At 43.4% G+C, this 20,622-nt stretch overlaps 1 protein-coding gene across 7 annotated transcripts; it reads right to left on the reverse strand.

The window, feature by feature from the left end:
- Positions 1 to 2,191: 2,191 nt before the first annotated feature.
- On the reverse strand, positions 2,192 to 19,433 carry acp5a (acid phosphatase 5, tartrate resistant a). 7 transcript variants are annotated; one of them, XM_088933115.1, is made up of 7 exons: positions 19,354 to 19,433; positions 12,371 to 12,424; positions 8,947 to 9,063; positions 7,715 to 7,920; positions 6,723 to 6,850; positions 5,629 to 5,974; positions 2,192 to 3,999 (listed from the first exon to the last, which is right to left on the reverse strand). In XM_088933115.1, exons 3-7 carry the CDS (start codon positions 9,041 to 9,043, stop codon positions 3,760 to 3,762), a joined length of 1,017 nt encoding a protein of 338 aa, XP_088789241.1. In that variant the 5' UTR covers positions 9,044 to 9,063; positions 12,371 to 12,424; positions 19,354 to 19,433; the 3' UTR covers positions 2,192 to 3,759. The 7 variants fall into 7 exon arrangements, with proteins under 7 accessions (XP_088789241.1, XP_088789242.1, XP_088789239.1 ...); XM_088933116.1 differs by lacking the exon at positions 19,354 to 19,433 and adding an exon at positions 19,243 to 19,256; XM_088933113.1 differs by lacking the exon at positions 19,354 to 19,433 and adding an exon at positions 18,387 to 18,953.
- Between the last annotated feature and the right edge of the window lie 1,189 nt (positions 19,434 to 20,622).

The following is a 20,622-nucleotide window of genomic DNA, read 5'->3' on the forward strand; positions in this document are numbered from 1 at the left end:
ATAAACACATATATCCCACCTGAAGTTTTTGTAATGAATGATGGATGCTCATATTGAAGATAAAATACGATAATACCTTCTGTGACGTTTTCAAGGCGCATGCTGTCAAGTTTAAGGCGTCTCTTCTCGCCATTTTGAGAGTGGCACAGTCAATATTCCTTGTAATTCACTCATATCCTGTAGCTGAATCACTGCCACACGAAACTATGCATACGAAAATATTTTCTGAATAAAAAGAATAAAATATCAACCGATATATGAGAATGTCTCACCATTAAAATAAGCTGAGAACAATTTATTTTTATATTTGTTATGAAATATTCACTGAAAATAATTTCTATATACATAACCAGCTCTTTGAAAACAAATATTATGAAAATACAATCCCACTTTCCCAAGGTAATTAAATAACACTACAATTTCATTTACATCTCTACAATTTCAGCGAAATCAAGTGACTGTTTTCCTTGTGTGAGCACAGTTAGTCGGGAACATATTTTCCTCTTTTTCTAGATGGAGAGAAATAGTGCAAACAACATTCTGACCATAAAGTCTGCACTCCCAATTTTCCATTTGTTTGCTTGGAGCAGTATGGCAGAATTTAACAGGCTGTGTTACCAATCCATGAATTACTGCTATACGCATCTTAAAATGGATTAGAATCTGCGCCATTATTCTGCAGTATTATTCACCATCCAGGCCTGTGTATAACATGTTCATTACATTATTTTAATGTTCACCTCCTACCCTTTTGTTGTACAGGGTGTTTACAAAGTTATCTGGCCTAATCCTAGCATTTCCAAAGGTGGTCCTGCGGGGGGCAGTGTGTTACAGGTTTTGAGTCCAGCTGGGCTTGTTTTCAGCTGAACTGCTCACACGTCTCCCAGCTCTGCAGGTACTGGCTTCACAGAGACCTGAAGACCTGCAGTCACAGAGGTTCCCAGCACTACTCCTGTGTGTGTGTCTGGGGGAGCTCCATTCCCACAGCACCTGAAGACCTGGGAACGTCCGTTCAACTGCTCCCATTAAGCCAGTGATTAGATCTGTTAAATCTTACAGCACAAATACATCCACTTATCCATCCATTTTCCAACTGCTTCAATCCAATTCATCAATCTCTGGGTGCAAGGCAGGGTACACCCTGGACGAGATGCCAGTCCATCACAGGGCAGACAGACACTGACACACACTCACACCAGGGCCAATTTTCTCAGAACCCAATTAACATGTCAGCATATCTTTGGACTGTGGGAGGAAGCTGGAGCACAAAAAGGGAAGAACACACAAACTCCACACAGACAGCATTGCAGCTCTGGAATGTCAGCCCACTGAAGCTCAGCAGGTGTGAGCCTGGTCTGTACCTGGATGGGAGACCTCATGGGAAAGCTAAGGTTGCTGGTACAAGAGGTGTTAGTGGGGCCAGGAGGGGGTGCTCACCCTGCAGCCCATGTGAGTCCTAATGCCCCACTATAGTGACAGGGACACTTTACTTTAAAAAGGCACTGTCCTTTTGGATGAGGTGTAAAACTGAGGACTTGACTCTCTGTGGTCAATAAAAATCCCAGGGCGTTTTTCAAAAAGAGTAGGGGTGTAACCCCGGTGTCCTGGCCAAATTTCCCATTGGCCTTTACCTATCATGGCCTCCTAATAATCCCCATCTATGAATTGGCTTCATCACTCTGCTCTCCTCCCCACTGATAGCTGGTGTGTGGTAAGTGTACTGGTGCACTATGGCTGCCGTCACATCATCCAGGTGGGGCTGCACACTGGTGGTGGTGGAGGGAAGTCCCCATTACCCGTGAAGTGCTTTGAGTGGAGTGTATATGAAAGCACTATATAAGTGTAAGCAATTAATTAAATTGTGCTCTTGGTAATGCAAAACGGGCAGCTGATACTGTCTGAAACTGGATTCCCCTGTGTCCCAATCCTCGAGAGCCTAGGTAGAGGCAATGTATTCTTCTTCTTGTGCATAGCCACATCCGCATCGCCTCCCTATGAAAAACACTGAGCCCAAGGTCCCTTCTGTAGCCTTTGTGATGTACAACACAGTGATGTTTGAAAGAAAACACCCGAAGGCAAGAAGATTCTCTCTTATTCTGCAATTTTCCTCACAGGATCAATAACGTATATACTGTATCTATCTTATTCGACTGAAAGAAAACTAGAACAAAAAAAGACTGACAGGCACAAATTGTCTGGTATTACCATTTTTATTTAAGTAAATACAGTTAAATCTTTCCAGATAAAACAATTAATTAAAAACTTTTTTTTCCAGAAGGCATACATTAGGCTGCAAAGGAAAAAGTAATAGGTTTATTCCATGCTGAAAAGAGAAGAAAGAAAACAACGTTTCAGCCATGGAGCCTTCTTCAGGTGTCACAGGTGTGACACATGAGGAAGGCTCCTCGGCCGAAACGTTGTTTTCTTTCTTCTCTTTTCAGCATGGAATAAACCTATTACTTATACATGACTGTATCTTTACTTCAATCATTTAAAACCAATTTTAATCAAACCAACATAGCAGAACGCAATTTGAGCGGAATAAAAGGCTTCAAAGTAAAAGAAACTGATGTATTTAACAGTAATAGCTGTGGATTTTTAAGAGCTTGAGATTTCTACCAATGTTTTCAGGAAACTTTTCACCAAGACATCCATTTTGGTCTTAGACAATACATCTCTTAATCCATCTTGTTATATTATTTTCTTAGCTAGTTATACTTTTGTACTACAGAATCAGCTAGAAATCATACCTTTACATTATTGGCCTCATTTAGTCCCTCATTTCTCTAAATAAGCTTTTTATAATCACCAGTTGCCTGGAAAAATTTCAGTGTAATAAAATTTGAATTTGAGAAGAATCTAATACTTTATAGACTGAAACTAAAAGTCATTCAAATCATAGTCCAGACCAGATCTAAAATGCTTCTTATCTTGAGATGAATGGGTTCAGGCAATGATTCAGAGGTAGATAGCTTCACATGTAAGAATGCAGAGCGAAGAAAATGTGATTTGCTTGAGTACTGAACATAATCCGAAGATGACCTTGGTTCTTAAGGGGTGAAACATTGCACAGACCTCAGACTGCTCTATTTACTGTTAAATTAAAGTTAAGGAAATTGTTTGCTTATGCAGGTGTACCCAAAGTCAGATAAAGTTGCAGGTTTTACAGATCATGGAACACAACCACAGAACTGCAAATGTGTATTTTCTTACTAAAATGTAAGTCAGAAACTAACAAGAAACCTAGAATATCAACTTCAAAGTACTTCTTTTTTTTTTAGACAGATCCTTTCCATCTATACCGATAGACTTCAACTAACATCTGTTTCTTGAGTAAAGGGATCATTTAAGCATTTAAGCCACAACTGGTTTCATGTGATTAACCTTACAGAAATGAAAGTGGTTAATTTAAGACATTTCAGAGGTGAAGGAATTAACCTTGCAAATATTGCGCAGGGTAAAATGTAACATTTGTATAAATCTGCATAAAAGGCATGGCTTAGGATGGGCCAAAAAGTGACCTAACTAGTTACCATCTTGTTTCTGTATGTGTAAAAATACAAGGTTGCAGAGTAAAATAACCTATCTTAAAATCCAGAACTTGCATAAAGGTCAATGGTCCCATCACACTTGTCTTTGGTTCAGGGATGGAGGTTTTTAAAACGTGAATAATGAGCAAAGAAAAAAAAATTAAACAAGAACTTCAGCTGTGTGACTCGGGCAGCAGGGTGTCAAAAGCGAAGTGTGGTCTTCCTGGCTCTAGGGGGCGGTGCGACGTGGAAGCACAGTGCGGTACAGGGACTTCCCTCGTGCCTGGATGAAGGTGATGGTCATGTCCTTCTTGGTGACCTCCACGTGCGCAAAGCCACCCAGGGAGCTCTGCTGGCCGTAGAAGAACTTTAGGGAGTGAGCAGGCACAGACTTCTTGTGTTTCATGGAGTTATCCAGGAAGTTGCCTGCTCCGCTCACCACGTAGCCCACTCCCGACTCCTCCAGGTACTGCGAGGGAAGAAAAGGAGACATTAGCCCCCTGGTGAGGGAGAGATCGGGGGTGTCCAACTGTTGCTGGAGGGCAACAGGATTCCAAAGTTATTCCAGCATAGCCCGTTACTAAACGAGTGGCTTTGTTGGCTCACCTGGACCAAAGGAACCAAGGAACAAAAAAAAATGATTAATCTAAAAAGATCCACTCTATTTATTTGCAGATTTCAGCTTTTCAAACCTCTCTCCCAGCTCTGCCTTTGTCTGTATGCTCTCTCTCATCTAGTTTGTCCTTTGTTCTTCTGTGCTTCTTTCTCTGATAGTTTACACCATCTTCAGGCACAGTAGGTTACAGCCATTAGGTCAATGGGGACTTGAATGGGACATAACGCTTAATCCAGCATCCCACAGAAGACTCTGATTGAAGTTCCTTTGGAACTGGGATTCGTGCATCAAATCCAGTCTCTTGGGCTCCAGCGGTCAATTACGTGAAATAACAGCACAGTTAATTCCACTCCTTTCCTTCATCAGACTGTTTTTTAAATTGTCAAACTGTCTGACATCAATTAAACAATTAAGGTACAGAATGTAGCTGCACCAGCAGCTATATCAACCTACACCTCACAACTGGCAGCCCACTGAAGCTCAGCAGGTGTGAGCTGGGTCAGTACCTGGATGGGAGACCTCCTGGGAAAAACTAAGGTTGCTGTTGGAAGAGGTGTTAGTGGGGCCAGCAGGGGCCTCTCACCCTGCAGTCTGTCTGGGTCCTATTGCCACATAGTGACAGGGACACTATACTGTAAAAAGGAGCAGTCCTTCGGATGAGATGTAAAACTGAGGTCCTGACTCTCTGTGGTCATTAAAAATCCCAAAATATGATTAAAACTCAAAAAGATAGGGGTAGGGGTGTAACCCCTGCATCCTGACCAAATTTCCTCCTGGCATTTACCCATCATGGCCTCCTAATAATCCCCATCTAAGAATTGGCTTCATCACTGTGTCCTCCTCCCCACTGATAGCCGATGCGTGGAGAGTGTACTGGTGCACTATGGCTGCTGTCACATCATCCAGGTGGGGCCGCAGATTGGTGGTGGTGGAGGGGATCCCCATTACCTGTAAAGCGCTTTGAGTGGAGTGTCCAGAAAAATTGCTAAATAATAACTAAGTTAATAATAATATGAAGTGAGAAGTCTGTGATTTAATACATGGGTTGCAGCAGACACTCAACTGGTTTAGGAGACTCAAGATGTGTGGAAGAAGCCTATAATTAGTGCAGAGACTAAATGTTAACTTAAAACCAGCAGAAACTTATACTAACTTGTTACATATTGTATTCACACATACTAAGATTCCTAAGTGTCTCTTTAAACATAGTGCAGAGCTTCACTAACATCTCAAGACAGAAAAAAAGCAGACTTCTTTACACAGAGGATTGTGGGAGTGCACAACAAACTCCTAAGTCATGTGATCGAAACCAACTCCATAGGTTTCTTTTAAGAAACAGATAGATGACATTTTGAGGTTCTTAACCTTTAACCACCCAAACAAGCCTGAATGACCGTGTTTGTAACATATCTCAGGTTCTCAAAATCGCAGCCGAAGTTTACCATAAAACCCAAATCCAGAAATCCCAGGCAGACCGCCCACCTGGAGATTGTGGTCGTGGCCGCAGAGGTAGGCGGTGGCATTGTACTTGAGCAGCAGGGGGCGCACATTGTCCAGCAGGCACTCGGTGGGGCCGTGATCGGACACTGACCACACCGGGTAGTGGCCGGCCACCAGCAGGAAGTCGGCCCGGGAGGTCTCCAGCTGCTTGGCCAGCCACTGCAGCTGCTGGTTGGCCATCAGGCGGTCAGGGGCGCCCCGGGGACGCTCATCCAGGTAGTCGTGCGAGTTCCCGCACAGCAGGATGGTGTCCAGCATGAGGATGGTCAGCGTGGCGTTTGAGTGCGGCACACGGAAGTGCAGATTGTAGTAGTAATAAGGGAAATTCCTAACGGGAGAGAGCGGGCCTGAGATCAGAACACTGTACCTCCGAGGGAAAAAGTGCCCGGTTTGTAAAACCTAATCCAAAGAGATCACGGTGCCAATAGTGGAAAATGGCCCTGTTTTCTGGGTTTTCATCAATACACAAACAGAAGATTTCTTCTACTAGGTGACTTTGGAGCCTATTGTAATAGTCCATCTGGGCTTGAAAAGGGGGAGGAATGAATAGTTTGCAGGCTGTCGCTCACCTTGAGCAAAATCACAGCAGCAGCTCAAATGGGAGGTGGAACACCCCTAAGAATACCAATGAATGAAGGAATGAAGAAACTGCAGGGTTTTAGGCTGCACTAGTTTTTTTTACCTGGGTCCAATAAGTTAATTATTGCTATCCTGTGTCTTCCTGCATTTTTGGTCAGGGGGCAGGGTCTAAGAATTGCCCCCCCACTCCCACCCCGCTCAGGGTCAGGCCCAAATGCTGGTCTGTCCTGTGTGCACCACTGACACTGGCTCTGTGTAACTGGATCGGCCCGTGACAAGTTTCCTAAATCCTTCTACCTCTGCAAAAACCATGCTGGCTTTAACCTTTTTCACACGTGAACCTGAGTCACCATCTCATTCTGCAAACACAACTATTTCTACAGGATCACCTCATACAGCATCCATTAGCAAACTGCAGAACTTACACAACAGGTCAAGGTGCTGTAGTGGCTGGTTTTTAAAGGGGGCGCCACCTGGAGAGTGCCAGCTGGGCTTACCATCTCTTCGAGAGCCGGGTGTATTCGATCTGAGCCTCCACGTTCCCAAGGTGGTCGTGATTCCCAGCAACGACGTACCAGGGCGTGTGCTCCAAGGATTCTGCGGTGAACACCCGCTCAAAAGTCTCCTGCCGGCAGAAAGGGCAAGGGTCAGGGCAGCCTGGGACAGCACTCTGTGGGCTTCAGTGGAGAAACAGCTTCTTCAGTATAATCAATATTTTCCATTAGCTGAACAACCAAGGACTAAATAGCACCACGTATCGGTATAATTGGTACATCCATTCATCTTTAACAGTTCTTCAACTGCTTCATCCAATTCAGGATCATGGAGCAGCTGGATCCTATCCCAGCAGGATACACCCTGGATGGGACACCAGTCTGTCTGGGGCACAGACACACACAAACATACACTCACACCAGTGCCAATTTTCCCAGAAGCTAAGTAACCTACTAGCATGTCTTTGGACAGTTGGAGAAAACCCAAAAGAATCCTTGGAGAACATGCAAACTCCACACAGACAGCACCCCGGGAATGGAACCCAGGGCCCAAGCACTATGAGGCAGCAATGCTAACGACTGCATCACCATGCTGCCATTAATAGTACAGTTTGGCACATTTTCCAGGCATCTCTATGGCTGATTAGGAATGCTTTGTATGGCAGAAAGCACATAATATGAAAGAGAAAAAAATCTGAAAGCATAACAGCTCTCTCAGTTTCCTTCCAAGCACATCTGTGGATATAAATGGGGTTTTCTCCAGCTCAACAATTTAAATACTGGCTTGTTTAGAAGCCGCTCAGTTGGTGCGTACATCTTGGCATTAAACACATGGGCACCTGCGTGCCTAGCATTCGAAACAAGCATCTTCGCTGTCACTGGCTAGGAAAAAAAAACTGGGAACAGAGGTTGCAGACGCAAAAAATGGGACAATGGAGCCCTGCCAGTAAAACTCCAAGGAGGAAAGGGAGAAACGGGTTTTGCTGCACATTTACCTGGAAGCGTGGGTCCCGCACGCTGTTCACGCCGCGGTAGTAGAAGTTGTCTCCCACCGCCAGGACGAAGTCCGCGCCCATGTGCTTGGCCACCTTGCCCATCTCGTGGGCCGTCGCCTTCTCGATGGGCGTCATGTAGGGGGGGTTGGGCAGGCCCCCCCAGTCGCCCACCACGAGAAACCGGATGGACGCAGATGTCCTGTTTGCTGGGAGAAGGAACATCAAATGTGAGGCCAGACGTCTACGACCCTGGCACTGCAGATTTAACAGGGGCTTTGAATGACTGCAGAGTGAGGCCTAGGAGATGCCGGCCTGCACCAACTAAGCAAATACTTCACCCCTCAAGAATCAGGCCTTGGGTCTATCAGACACCTAAATTAAATGCAGACCTTCAGGTTTGGACATGTATATATTCTCTCACTTGTGACAAAAACTTTTGTGTCCCAAGCAGCTTCACACAAAACCTTTACACTTATTGTAAGCACTAAACACAGTGTAAGTCTCCCCTTAGTTTTTTGGTAGCTGGGACACAGATCCCCATGTTAGGCCAATCATGGCTGTATAATACAGGGAAACTTACTGGGATAACCATACTCAGACCCATTAAACATTCCTCCTTTCTGACCACAGCTTTATCCCTGATCCTTCACCTACACTGGAGTGAACGCTCCACTGCTGGAGCGAACACTGTAGCAGAGCTACCCCAGACAGGGCAGATTCACAAGGGAGGGATGCTCTTGCCCCTCCCCCCGGACAGGGCCCTTAAACTGTCGGGTTGATCAGCTACGCACGTCCTGGAGGAGGTAGGAGGAATCCAGAGCACCTGGGCTGATCCCATGGGTTCGGGGAGGGCTTGGAGGACAAACAAACCCCACAAAAGATGTTCCAGCCTGGCATGAACCAACCCTGAATCCTGGAGCCAGGAGGCAGCAGGGCCATCCTGCGCAACACCATGAGGCCCACCCAGGTCTAATGACATTGATCCAGCATTGTTCATGATGGGATCAGTATTATAATGAGCATGGTTTAACATTTCCAGCATAAATAAAGCACCAGTCAAAGCCCATATGTGCCCAGCATTACCCATCTTCCAAGACCAGGCCCCTGGCCCTTGATATTCGACGTGTGGAAGTAGTTCATGCATTAACTCCACCTATTCTGACAGCCCAACACGAGAGTTATGTGCTGGTATGGACGTATAAGGGTCTGAAAGGAGCTGGGAATGGACTTACGATCATGATGGTCATGGTCCGTGTAGGGACTGGGGAAGCAGAGCACCACGGGAAGTGCAGACAGCAAGGCAGAGAGCAGAAGCAGGGGCGCCGCCATCTGGGAAACCGGACGAGAGCCTGCTGAGGAAACGGAGAATGGAAAAACCGACTCCCACTGCGCAGCAGTCTGATCCATTTCATGTCTTGCCTTATTTGAAACCAACATCAGGAGCTGGATATTTCAACCAACCAGTAAAACCTGAAATGGATCTGGCTGCTCTGCAATGGGAGCCTCAGCCTCTGCAGGAGGCAGAAGGACACGCAGTACCTGAAGGAAGCCTTGCAAATACGCAATCCTAACGAACATGTGAGCCAACAGGAAAAGGCTGAGGCACCTCTGATAAGCAATCCCCTAGCACTTCCTCATGCTGAAGATATTCTTGCTTGTTGACCAACTTGGCACAAACTATTTCAAAGACAGAAGCAGTAAGCTGCTGAACATATTGGAACAATTACAGTATGTTAGCCTCGGCTTTTTACACCAGCTCTAAACTGTATCTGTGTCTCTCTACTGGTATTTATTTTGGAAAACCATGGCTATGTTATGCTATCTTTTTCCCCAAGTACATTGCCTCTTGTGAGATTTCAAGCTTAAAGTTTATAAGCAAAGTTTCCATAAAAAGCTTTTACTTGCCCCAGTGCAACATTTTGCAGTTAAAGATAACACACTCCCATATGCTGATTAATTCAATTAAATCCATGGAAATTGTTTTACCAATGTCTCACTTCCACTGTGAAATCACACAAGCCGTATTGCCACGCTGTCTTGCCAGGGTGGAAAACATCCAATGGAATCTCGACTGAAGTTAAAGGGCAAGTGACTTTTGCCACTTGCCAAGTGTGAAAGAAGTCTAGGAAACTCCTCCAACTGTGTGTCAGTAAAACTGGTTAGCTATCACAGTACATCCACTTAGTCACATACTATACTTGCCATCTGACAAAAAAGATAAGCTGCAAATGAGAGGAGGCCAGCTTTGCTAACCTACTAAATGAATAGGAATCTCATTCAGTCCTTTAAAGAGAGTCCAAAGCATGGGCCGTTCCAGGCACCCACAACTCTTTGTGTAAACACTATTCTACTCAGTCCTAAATTAAATCTTTTGTAAAGTATAGCAAAGTTACTGCCTTCCCATGCTATCAACCTCTCACCTAGTTACCAGCAACAGAACAATTGTCAAAAGGAAATGAAACCCTTTATCAGAAAGCCAGATAATCCTGGCAAGGGTCATAGCAAAACAGACCCTGTCACAGAAGCACAGGGCACAAGGCAAGACTCCACCAAGGATGGCATGCCAGTTCACCTCAAGGCTGGCATGCAAACAAAGGAAATTCAGTCTAAATCTTGGGGGCAACATGCAAGCTCCACACAGACTGGAAATGAGTCCAGAGACTAAGAAATATGAGACAGCAACACTGAATGCACCACCACTGTAAAATGGCAAATATTCCTTTTGAAAGAAACGTGAAAGCCAAATGATTCTAATGATTTAAGCGAACAGCATAATCGGCTGTCTTACATGACAATTCATAAAGTATTAAAGATGGAACACCAAATATTGTGGTAGAAAAAAAGGATTCAGATTGGACACAAATGGAATAAAATACAAGAAGCTTTATTCTCCATCTGTGTTGCTGGTTTGTGACTGCCTTAAAATGTCTCATCTCAAAAAAATTCCCCGCTATAAATTTCCCAATGTACTTATATTTGGTTCTGTCTCCACATTAAAGTGTTAACCTAAAGCTTGAATTAATGAGGAAAGTGCCAAAATGTTCAGGAGAGGCAAAACAGGTCTTTAAATGCAGTGAAGTACTTGTAGCACCTGCATAGTTACCAGAGTAATACTTCACTCTTTCTCCATTTCTACAGTGGACACACAAGATTCCTAACAAAACGCTTTCTCATACCTAACTCAATGACAATGAACCACAGAATTCCAAACAATCCGCAATGAACCACAGAGATGAGCTCTTACAACATCACTCTAACTCAAGTGTTAAAGCACAATGTCAAGCTCAAAGACACCTCCTGTCCTAATCTGGAAGCAATAAATTTCAGCCAGAAAAGAACCACCCTCAGTAAAAAAAACAGTGCATGCAGTGGACAAAAAAATCCATAAACATGTATAATGTTTTAATGGAAAAATACACCGCTTCTACAGAATCCACAGGGAATGCTTTTCAATACTGGACTCAAAATCAATCAAAACGGTACCCCTGTTGCCACACCAAAGCCATCACACTGAAGGAGTTCTTATCCAAGCCACAAAATTCAATCAACCCCAGGAACAGCTGGTGGACATACCTGGATGCAGCTGATGCAAAGCTACCTGTCTCTGTAACACAGTGCGGCAGGAAGGAACTTACTCTCTGCAGTCTGGGTTCCCTTCAGCTCTTTTTTCACCTTCAGCCCTTCAGGCCAGTCCTGCCTGTGTTAAATACCTTCCACGCTCCCTGCCTTTTATCAACATGTATAAAAGGGGAAGTACCGGTGCCAAAGGTTACCCCTAATGGGTCCGGGGGGGGGAGGGGGGATAAACCAGCCTGTGTGTGCGTGTGCACATTTTGCTGCTGACGGTGTGACTCAGGCCAGTGTCAAAACAATCACTCGGCCAGCATGTGACTGCACTTTTTCAGCTACAACCCCCACTGGTGGTGCTTCACCAGTCTGAGCTTTTTAACACTTCACAGCACTCACAATCTCACAGTGTGAAGTCAGACATCACAGCGGCATCATCAGATACATCTTCCTAGTGGTCATTTCATCTCCTGGCTTTGATTGAGTTATGTAATTAACAGCCCATTCGTAAACATGGTTACTGTATGTCACACAGGGTTTTGAAGCCTATTTGTGAAAGAAGGCTGATGGCCACTGTTTGAATGGCAGAAACACCATTATGAAACAATGCCCAAATTGTGATAAAACATGAAGGCTAACATTTTTTAACTTATTTTTAAGAGCTATTTTGTTCAGCTACACTGCTACAAAAATGTAAAAAATCCACTTTCACTTAATTCATATGTAAAAATGAAAAAAACAGGACTAGGGCTTGCTTTGAAAATCTAGTGGGCAAAAGAAAAGTAGATTTACTGGAAAAAGAGAAGAAAACACTGCCCGGTCCCTAAGCACCAAGGTTTACAAGCCACAGAGGACATTCTGAAACAGTTTATAATTCAGGCTTTCACTCCACCTTGACCTTCTGCATGCTGGGCTTGCTTGGATGTAAAAATGTCTCAACCCATCACTCCCAGGAGCAACGTGTCTTGACACTTGCAGTGCATGGCTGTTTCTCTTAATTTTCCAACTAGTAGTCACCCTAATCCTGCACAGATGCAGCCTGTGAGAAGCGCTGTCATTTAACATCATAGAGGCTGAGCGACGCATCACCTTTCAGGCACCAGCCGGCAGGGAACCACGAGTCCTGAAGGGGATTCAATTGATCTATTAAAAAGACAAACGTACTGCATCAACAGGCTATAACTCAACATCATTGAGATTAAAAACTGAAAGAATAAGTGACTCTGAGTAGAGTACTTTTTCCAAATGACATGTATACAAGCAGTGTGTTGGACTGCTCTGCAACCTCGGTTTGGAGATCCTGGGTTCAAGTCCAACCAGGGGAACAACCTTCTATGTGGAGTTTGCATGTTATCACAATGGCCACTCGGGGTTGCTGCATGTACACAGATATGCCATCTATATGAAGCTCTCTTGTATGCGTGTATCTTTGTGTCCTGCAATGGACTGGCATCCAGGCCAGGGCGATTACTGTCTTGTGCCCATTGTCTCCCAGGACAGGCTATGATTATGCAATTACTGAACATAAAGGAGGGACACCGAGGAGCTTATATAGTTAAATACACTTAAGGTCCTTTCAAAATTCTAGTTTCTCTTCATCATGTTCACAGTGAATCTCAGCTTCACAGACCACATCTGACTTGCAAACAAGAATCGAAACAAGACAAACACCATGTTACAAGAAATACAGTCACAGGATTGACTAAAGAACCCTGCATCTCCAGTACAGCTTATTATTACTTATTACAGTTCATTACCTGGAAAATGCACAAATGGCCACTGGTTATTCATAAGGACATAAAAGTTAAAGATGAGAGGTCATTCGACTCATCTAGCCCAGTCGTTCTGTAGTAGTCATTCGGTCCCAGGATCTTTCAAGCAGTGGCTGAATGAGAAGGCAGGATACCCACTTCAATCACATGGCTTATCCCATGCCCCCACAACCCTTTGTGTAAAGACGTGCCTCCTGCTTTTTGTTTGAAATGCAGTTCTATGTGGTTTTCTCTTGTGCCCTCTATTCAGCTTGTTATCTAGACCAAAACATGGAATATTAAACAACACAATCAGAGCATATCAGAGAGACAGTGGAACTTGCCAGCACCTACCCTGGCACTAAGTCTTTCCCCATAAGTTCCTGGGGTAAATTGATGCACTATGCACATACGTTACAAAAACACCAACACAAAAGCTGTCACACTTTTGACAGATGTAAGCCTTGAGACAATGTAGCTGAGAAAAGATTGCTCACTACTTTACTAAGGGCCTGATGTTGATCAACTCTTTCTACACATACTGTGCTCTCATTCACCTAAGCCAGCAATCAACAAAATTATCTCACAGGACTCTAAGTTCCAAGATCGTGGCATTAATGCCTTTGACTTTACAGCTCTGGCACCCTTTGGGATGAAAGGTGTTGCAAAAACGTAATATATGCTCTTGTAGTTCACATGCTTCATTGAACTTCCATCTTATTTTAAGATCCAGACACTAATGACTAGACATAGTGTCAGTGCTGCTTCTGCAGAGGAGATATTTTTGCACTCATGGATACATCGCCTTATGACATAGAAACTTACGGAACAAGACCTGACCTGCTTGTTCCCTCCATGGGAATCTTCTTATATGTTCCGCTGGGCTTGTTAACAGAAACTGAGCTTGTGGAAAAATGTCTCTGCATTTCTGGAAGCTTTCGTGAGGAAAACAGAAATAACTGTCCTGTGCTTAATATGCATAACATGGGACCTTAAGATTTGGCAATTTATTGAAATACTTTTTATTTTTTCTGAATGAATTTTTCTACGCATTCCTCTCTTGTTTTGTGATTCCAGAACAACTTGGATGGCTTTGATTATGTAGCAGATGGATCCATTTCAGGTTTTGATCAGCAATGAAACAGAATCAAGACACAAAGGTTTGTTCACCTCATGTTGAGCCATGAAAGTCGTTGTCACATTTACTCCCCTGGGTCTGCTGCTCACAAACAAAATCGAGTTGGGCAAACTCCAGTGCTCTGAGCAATTTTAAATGCTTAGAATGCTGGACGGGCAGTTAGCAGTTATACAGTTAATATCAATATCAATATTCTGCTGGCTAGTGCTTAAGAAATTGGGCCATGTGCAGAATTAAGTGCTTATTTCTTGAGTGTTCATCATCAGCTAACTTATAAGAGGTACTTAGACATAAGGGAACAACCACTTAAGAATGAAACATGTTTGCTATTGGGGGCAGCATAGTGGTTAACAATAATGCCTTGCTCAATTACTGGTGTGCTGTCTATTTGGAGTTTGTATGCTCCCCCTCGTTTGTGGGAGTTTCCTCCAGGTGGTCCTATTTTCTCCCACAGTCCTAAGGCATACTGGTCGTTTAACTGGCTTCTGCGAACCTGGCCATGGTGCGAGTGTATGTGTGTCTGGCTGCCCTCTGACGGATCCCGTCCAGTTGTCAACACGGGCACCCAGCTCCCCTGCAACCCTTGACTGGATAGGGTGGCTACAAAATAAAAAAATGGATGGATTTGCTATTGAAAACACCTGCTGGGCAGTATTCCTAAAAACAATGACTCCACAGCAACAATCTGATCACGCAAGCAGCTCAACGGATGGGATCAGCTCAGCTCCATGTTTGAGTTGCTCAGTTTGAAAGGAAACCCACAAATCCGAAGGGTCCTCCTGTCCAGGGTCATACCTTCCTGGGTCAGTATAATACAGCACGTATTTACCTGCCCACAGTGAGAGGCCAAACTAAAACTATATGGGTTTATTGGAATAACTGCCACAGTTTTCCTCTTTCCAGACAATGGATGTTACTGATTAGTACGTAGTACCTAAAATTTAACTGAGATACTTTATAAAACATGCCTTATAACTGAGATAGCTACTGGGTCTTCACAATCCCCCCGTCAGAACTATGGATGATATAAAGAAATGTGCATGCAGACAGATAGGTATTAATCCGAAGGTGCCAACGTACACTAAGCATTGCATTTTGGAAGGTGTTGTTTGTTTTTTTTTTACTTTTCACAATAGTCTGCTTAAAAAAAAACATTGGGGAACTCGTGTCATGGGGTTCAGGAGTTTGTCCTTGCTCACCCAGATAACCTCACCTCAAAGGAGGTCAGAAGTAATCTAACCTCACAAAGTCAAGAAAAAGATTTGCGATAAGCAGTCGCCAGTTCCTCAGACCTAATCTTGGACCTCCTGGACTCATGTGGCAGTGTGCAAAGTGGAAAGTACTGCTTCACATGTAAGAGACGCAAACAAATTAACAATAAAACACGGGATGGGGCAGCCAGACCTAATGGTATAGATCTATAAATATCGTCAGTTCTCTTTACAAAGCAAATAACATGTTTCAGTGCCTATTTGGCAACTTACTGAAGGCTGATATTGATCCAATGGTTAAACAGATTGTCTTTACTTCTTTAGTTACACCTACAGCATAAAATGACAAGGTCACAACAAACCTAGCACTGATGAGCAGAAAGCAGCACAAAGCACTGTATTTCAAAGCCACTTTCCCTGCCAAACAAAAAACTGACCTCCAATCAGAATTTGCATTCGAGATGCAGGGACTTAAAGGCTCTCCTGCTGCTGTATAAGGCACCAGACTGCAAACCATGATACAGAGCCTGCCTGTCCTCCGCCCTGCTCAACGCCAGACTGCACACTGTGATACAGAGCCAGCCTGCCCCCTGGCCCTGCTCGACCCCCCAGGGGGTGGGACCTTCCCCACCCTCCGCCCTGCTCGACCCAGGGGGCGGGGCCTACCCACCCTCCGCCCTGCTTGACCCAGGGGGCGGGGCCTACCCGCCTTCTGCCCTGCCCGACGCCAGGGGGCGGGGCCTCCACGCGCTCCACCCTGTGCTCCATGCCAGACTGTGTGCAACCGTGAATAGAACCTGTTCTTGAGCAGCAACAAAGGATCCCGAACTTGCTGCTCACACATCTAATTTCAATCACCCAATCTCTGCAAATGATTAAGCACCCTTTTCTCTCAAGACTGAATTTCTTGAAAAACCTTGCAATACTAAAACTATCATTAAAAAACAAGGCACCCTTGCTTTGTCTGTAGCATGAGAACAATGGGATTCTCCTGTCTTTTCTATACTATCTCTGTGAGCTTCAGCTAGTTAATTCAATTAACAGACTGAAAAAAATACTAAATTAGCTGTAAACATGTTTACCAACTGCTGGTTCAGCAGACTGAGAACAGTCTTAATAGGGGAAACCAAAGCTTAAAATTGCCTAAGAAAAATCCCTATCCATCAGATTTTAAAATCACTTTGTTGCCTAGGTGCATGAATATATATGTAGCGTTTATGACAGCCAGCTGAAGTGGACTCGTTAAGTCAACACTGGATTAATGTACAAGCTAGACATTAAAACAGCTGATTGTTGGCACCGGATACTTTTTTGTGTTGATTTAGTCCAGCCAAGTAAGTCCCCTGACAGATTTTTGAGGAAACCAAACAGGAGAAAGTCTTGTGTACAAAGACTGTCTGTAACATTGGGTTATGTACTACAACCCAAGTCTGCTTCTTTGTTTATTGCCGACAAAGGGCTGGTGATCCATTTCACATCTGCAGTTCCCTCTTCAAACCTGTAAAAACAGTGGCAAACCAGAGGCAGCTACTCAGATCATCTAGCAAAAGATTGTATATCCTTTCCTACAGCTGCGGTCAAGCCTCAACTGACTGGATGAAAAAAATCAAGAATCCTAACCACTAGATGTGAAAAGAGAATTGAAATTGAAAAACTGGAACTCATCCTAACCCTACCGGTGACTGCAATCTGCTGATATAAGGAATATATCCTGCATGTCCACCCAGCTATCCATGATTGTGAATTCTTGTCCATTTTCATATGGCTTCGGCTTTCCAACAAATAACATCCAGTGTTCTATTCTCCGAACTGACAGGAAGGGAGATGTGCGGGGAAACTACTGTGTGTTGCACAGTCCTCTGTGGCCTACAAGCAAAATCTCTTTACAGTCCGTTCCACCCTCTGATGTGCTATACTCACATACTGCACCTAAGTGTAGATATGGGTTCCTTTCAAAAACAGAGCACATTCCCCTCTGAAGGAAAAGTTTTGGTAATTAAGGTTATCGGTTATAGGTTATATTTTTTACATCACAAAACAATTTGTCACAACTTGAAATTTAATGGATTTTTTTAAAAACGAAAATCTCACCTGTTCTCATTTAATCCTTAACTGGTTCTGTTCTTTACCCCTCTGCTCCTACTATATTTAGTACCACCATCTACAGTCTCCTCTATGTATGTAGTGTATTTTTTGTTTATTTTATATTGCTGTTGTTGCCGTTGCCATTCTGTAAAGCGCTTTGAGAAGCCACCTTTAAAGGCGCTATATAGAATAAAGTTTATTATTAACAATGCAGATGCTTTCCTACAAACATCGATATTCTGGGGCAAAAGGCGGTTTTTCTGTGTCATATGTGGTTACCTTTCTCTCACGATTTATATCCCTTAATTGAATTCTTACATTACTGTAGTATCATCTCGGACAGAGATGTCAGACAGAACTATTATAATTAATTTGAATTTTCAAAACCCTTCTGGGTTATCAGAGAATCATCAAATATTTATTTTACTGTATTTTAAAGGGCTTAGATATACTACTCAAGAGACAAAATCGTAATTATAATAGTGCTAATACGCACACTGCTTATTACAGATACTAGTAGTTAGAATACCCAATGTTTACGGTACTATCAGCTTGGCACCACTAGACATTCAAACACAATAACTATTTGCCAATAAGCGGTTACCCGTTCTATAAATCTGCGGGGGTATTTTCTATTAGTTTATTTATTCCAAAACTAAATTCTATTGCGCGGGATAAAGCTATTTTTTAAGATACGCTGACAACGACATCTTGACCAACCTTCCGATACCGAAATGGAAGTAGTCTTAACCTCACATTTTTAGCCTGTAATCTCGTGTGTTAATAATTATACATTGTTTACGAAACTTACCCTCTCCTTTTAGACCATTTAACATAGACTAACGAAGATTTATTTCGCTCGTGAATGTATACGATAAATAACATGACTTTAAAACAAGAACAACGCTGGCTTTACTCACCTTCAAGGAATGTGGAAGTCTCGGTGAAAACCGACCGTAGCCAAGTCACATTGCTGTAGTTCAGCTGCCAGACTAGTTTTTATTTCTGCTTTTTTGTTACTGACAATTTACCGTCAGAAATGACACATCTCTACACCAGATTCGGAACAGTCCGAGAATACTCTGGATACTTTTACCCATTGCTATTTAACCAAACCCCTGCCAATACGCTGGCAAAAAATGCACATTTTAAATGGTATCATTTTAATACACAAGCTTAAAAGGTTTTAAAAAGTCGACTTCCCACACATACACAAACTGCACGTGGGAAGAGAACCCTGTACCGGAAGTTAGAATATATAAACTCGAAGCGGAGAGAATCTCCGAATTTTCTCAAAGGTATAAACAGTGTGTAAACACTTCTCTCTTCTGCCCAAAGAGCTGCAGCTTAAGTCTGAGCGAATCTATGAGCGATTAGAATATATTTCTCCCCATGTAGCCAAATTAAACCAGACGCGTCTAAAATACTATTTTACTTTTCAACAACTGAAAGAAAACTTGCAGGAGCCGTGCGTAAAAGCGCAACGTGCGGTCTCTCACCCTTCCGCCGCTACACAAAGCGCACTGAACCTTCTCACAAACCCCTAGAACTGCAGCCGCTGATAGGCCGTTGTAACTTCGATCGTTCTGATCAATTGTCCTATTGGATAATCAATTGAGGGCGGGAGGACAGCGGCGGACAGAAAAGAGAAGAATACTGTATTGTCTCGAACGCTGTTTGGTTAATCAATTCAGGTGAGGTTTAGCAGAGAAAAATAGCATTTTTTTTTCGTTCACTCGTAATTCTATACATCACACCTTAAAAGAGCGTACTTACAAAATATCCCAAATTCCTACACCCAAAGTCCGAGTTAGTGGAGAACCCAAGTCGTTTATAATCATGTCCCATTGTCGTATTACTGCATACTTAAAATGAAACGTTATTTACCAGGAGAGATCGTTGCTTGTATTCAATAGTTTGTTCAGATGGAGTAAAGTTCAAACTGGTTTACGACATGTGTTGTTATTAATCATGAACGCATTCTGAGACTTTCGTGACCAAATCCATTAAAACACAGCGGAAATATTTTTTTTTCAGTTTTGCAGAATGGAGGATTTGCGCTGGGATTGAAACCGTGGAAAGCGCAATTGCAAGTCTATAGCAGGTGACTCCAAATCTAGATTTTTTTAAAACCGGTTACCAAACTTGTTACGCAAGACCTACGTGTTACCTGACGAGGTATTTAAAAGAAATGCAGTGCAAATTTACTGTATGTAATATAGTAGGCGGTAGTAGTCCTGTATGTTCAGATGTTAACGCGCATCGTTATACTAGTTAACATATTGTAGCAATATGTTCTGGGGTTCTTGGGCTTGTGCCCTCGTTCGCGCCCCTGTTCGTCCCTCACCGCATAGGCTCTAACCCGGGTGTCCGACATCGCTCAGCTAAAGAAGACCTTCCTCAGCCCGGGCGGCTAAATTCCCTGTCATGGGCAGGGGCGTATTCGTTACAATATAAAACTAAACCAATTTACTAAGGAAAAAATTAAATGAACGAAATACCACGGAAATTAATTGAATAGACAGGAATGCTCTTGCGTCATGTTTAATAATTAAAATACGAATCTACATACATTTATTTTTGCTCTTATAACATTGTTCTGTTGGGGTATTGAAATCCACCTACGGTTTATATGAATTCCATAGTAATATCTTCCCACATCATTGTAATAATAATAATGAATAATTCCTTACACTTATATAGCACTTTTCTGGACACTCCACTCCAAGCGCTTTACAGGTAATGGGGACTCCCCTCCACCACCACCAGTGTGCAGCCCCACCTGGATGATGCGACGGCAGACATAGTGCGCCAGTACGCTCACCACACACCAGCTATCAGTGGGGAGGAGAACAGATGGATTAATCTATAGATGGGGACTATTAGGACGCCGTGATTGGTAAAGGCCAGTGGGAAATTTGGCCATGACGCCAGGATTACACCACTACTCTTTTCGAACTCAAACAGGATACAGAGTGAGCGCCCCCTAATGGCCCCTCTAATTCCTCTTCCAGCAGCAACCTCTTTTTGTCTCCCATCCAGGTACTGGCCAGGCTCAAATCTGCTGAGCTTCAATGGGCTGCCAGCTATAAACTGATGAGATCCCACATTGTATTCATTAAGAGGCTTTTAACAAAGTTTTAGCAAAGTTTTTAT

The sequence above is a fragment of the Atractosteus spatula genome, chromosome 14 (genome assembly GCF_055471065.1).
Source record: "Atractosteus spatula isolate fAtrSpa1 chromosome 14, fAtrSpa1.hap1, whole genome shotgun sequence".
In the NCBI taxonomy this organism is placed as follows: Eukaryota; Metazoa; Chordata; class Actinopteri; order Semionotiformes; family Lepisosteidae; genus Atractosteus; species Atractosteus spatula.

Coding starts and splice junctions, on each gene's coding strand:
- acp5a (XM_088933112.1), bottom strand. CDS start 13,072: ATGAATAACCAGTGGCCATTTGTGCATTTTCCAG. Junction 12,425..13,038: donor GCCATTTGTGCATTTTCCAG/GTAATGAACTGT, acceptor TCTTTTTAATAG/ATCAATTGAATCCCCTTCAG. Junction 9,064..12,370: donor TGCCGGCTGGTGCCTGAAAG/GTGATGCGTCGC, acceptor TTTCCTCAGCAG/GCTCTCGTCCGGTTTCCCAG.